At 34.7% G+C, this 2,778-nt stretch overlaps 1 protein-coding gene across 1 annotated transcript in view; it reads right to left on the reverse strand.

Moving 5' to 3' along the window:
* The window catches only part of LOC107677457 (valine--tRNA ligase, mitochondrial), a 23,641-nt gene that overhangs the window by 9,738 nt on the left and 11,125 nt on the right, over positions 1–2,778 (reverse strand). Inside the window, exons 11-15 of the mRNA XM_016472366.1 lie at positions 2,355–2,458; positions 2,054–2,135; positions 1,386–1,462; positions 1,119–1,206; positions 880–973 (exon numbers count right to left, since the gene is read on the reverse strand). Of these exons, the coding sequence (XP_016327852.1) occupies positions 880–973; positions 1,119–1,206; positions 1,386–1,462; positions 2,054–2,135; positions 2,355–2,458 (445 nt within the window). The remainder of the gene's footprint in view (positions 1–879; positions 974–1,118; positions 1,207–1,385; positions 1,463–2,053; positions 2,136–2,354; positions 2,459–2,778) is intronic.

Genomic DNA, 2,778 nt, shown 5'->3' on the forward strand with positions numbered 1-2,778 from the left:
AGAATATCTCTTTGGTTTTGAGACTTTAGTCTTTGCAACTTCAGTGATCTTGTCTATTCACAATCAGCTTGTAACACTCCAAAGAGAAAGGAAAACTTGAAATTGCATCATATGACCCCTTTAAAAGATTAAAGTAAAGATTTTTATAATGTTTCAAGACTGTACAGTATCACCGTTTTCACAAAGATATTAATCAACACAACTGTTTTCCATATTGAGCAGCAGATCTGCATATTATACTGATTTCTGAAGGATCATGTGACACTGAAGACTGGAGTAATGATGCTGAACATTCAGCTTTGATCACAGGAATTAAAGGGATAGTTCTCTCAAAAATGAAAATTACCCCATGATTTACTCACCCTCAAGCATCCTAGGTGTATATGACTTTCTTCTTTCAGATGAATACAATCAGAGTTATATTAAAAAAAGTCCTGGCTCTTCCAAGCTTTATAATGGCAGTGAATGGGTGTTGAGATTTTAAAGCAAAATAAAGTGCATCCATCCATCACAAAAAAGTACTCCTCACAGCTCCAGGAGGTTAATAAAGGCCTTCTGAAGCAAAGCGATGCATTTGTGAAAGAAAAATATCCATATAAAACTTTATAATTTTTTGAGAAATTTTTGAGAACGATCCCATTAATTACATTTTAAGACACATTAAAACAGAAAACAGATATTTTTCACATTATTACAGTTTTATATTTTTTGTATTTTTAATCAAATATAATAATATAATTTAATGCAGCTTTGGTTAACATAAGTGTTTCTGTTTTCAAAAACATTAAAAAAATCTTACCAACCCTAAACATTTGAACGGTAGTGTAGATTAGGAGTATTAATCATTGAAACAGAAGTGTGCCTGATGTGAACTCTCACCCTGTGTGAGTGTGATGGCATCAGGATTCACTCCAAACTTCACAGCGGCACGTTGTCGAGCCTCTGCAGCACTTCTGCCCCAAACCCACTGCTCCTGCTCCAGACACAGCCAAGAACCATCAACGCTTCAGTCAAAACCTCACCTAATATGATCAGGCTCAATTCATAAACACATCACTCTGTAGCAGGTACGTTAAGATCATCTCTGGCCTACAGATGTAGATTTGATAGTGCCCCACCTCTTCTGTGTCCTTTGAGTTTTCCAGCGTCACTCGATAGGCTGGTATTTGATGACCCCACCAAAGCTGCCTGGAAATGCACCAATCGCTGCAAGGTGGAGATATACACGACATAAAACAACTGAAAGAATATTAACAGAAGTGTGTAATTGGTCAAACAAACAGACAGGCATGGACATGACCCTAAATCACAAAACAGACAATTTTAAAAATATAGCTTTGCATAAATAAAAAGATCCATGATGCAGGGTAAATAATAAGACTAACCTGATGTTGGACAGCCAGCTCTTCCACATTTTTGTATAAAAGTGAGGAATTATCTGTAGATCTCCTTCTTCCACTGCCTAAAAAGAGCATTTACATGAATGTCAACTAACAAAATCATTAAACAGAATAATGAAATTAACAATTAATTAACCGTTTATCCGCTATTATTGACCAGTAACAGGAATGTTTTCCAGTAAAGCACTTGATGAGCCACACATTTGCTGTTGCTCGAGGTATCTGTATTGACAGATACAGTTAATAACACACACACACACACACACACACACACACACACACACACGTCAACAAAACCAGCTTTATGTCAATTTAACCATTTACTGTAAATGTGCATGTATGTTTGATATGCTCTACCATTCAAATGTTTGGGGATGGTAAGATTTTTTATTAATGTTTTTTAAAGAAGTCTCTTATATTCACCAAGGCTGCATTTATTTGATCAAATAGTAAAATCAGTAATATTGTGAAATATTTTTACAATTTTTGATTTATTATCAATGTTGAAAACATTGTGAGTGATATAACAATAAGTAATATATAAATATGATTTAATTGTTTGCCTTATTATAACTATGAGAAAGACAATGTGTTTAACACATCAGCACAATTTCTATCTGATGCAACCACACATTTAAAACACGCTCACTCACTTGAACTGCTTTTCTGCTCATTTCCTGACAGCGCACAAACCACTGTTTCTTCAGCAAGGGTTCAATGACATCTCCAGAACGACTATGTGGGAGGAATAAAATCAAGAGAGGACAAAAGGTCAAAGACTACTGGTATTTTTTAGTCGAAAGAACATAACAAAAATGTTTGAAAGGAATAGTCTACCCGAGTACACAAAAACGTGGCGTGATATAGCCAGATAATTCAGCAGCCTGTAAGTCTTTTCAAAATAAGAGGATGAGGAAAGGTTTACTGCTTATGGAGCAGTTTATATCGGTTTACCTGCAGATTGGTAATGACATGGGATGCTCCTTCTTTCCTCTGAACAGCTTCCTCTCCATCAGCGCAGTAATTACTCGTTCCCTGGCATCAAACCGCTTAACACCCTAAGAGACAGAAACGCTACATGCTGAATATCCATAGAAACATTCTTTTAAATATAGAGCCTCTATATAGATCCCTTATATACTGAAGATATCTTAAGACTAGAGCTGTCATGATCATTCAGTTGTTGTTGGCAATTAATTCTAATCCATATTACTGCAATTAATGATTTAACTGTCATTTTATTTACAGTGACTTGAATAATAGAAGGATCACTTTCCATTCACATTGGTCCTTTTTGCAACTAAATTCACTCAAATATTATATAATGGACAATTAATATAATATAATATAATAGAATATAATATAATATAATATAATC

The sequence above is a fragment of the Sinocyclocheilus anshuiensis genome, unplaced genomic scaffold, assembly GCF_001515605.1.
Source record: "Sinocyclocheilus anshuiensis isolate Anshui unplaced genomic scaffold, SAMN03320099.WGS_v1.1 scaffold804, whole genome shotgun sequence".
NCBI classification, from domain to species: domain Eukaryota; kingdom Metazoa; phylum Chordata; class Actinopteri; order Cypriniformes; family Cyprinidae; genus Sinocyclocheilus; species Sinocyclocheilus anshuiensis.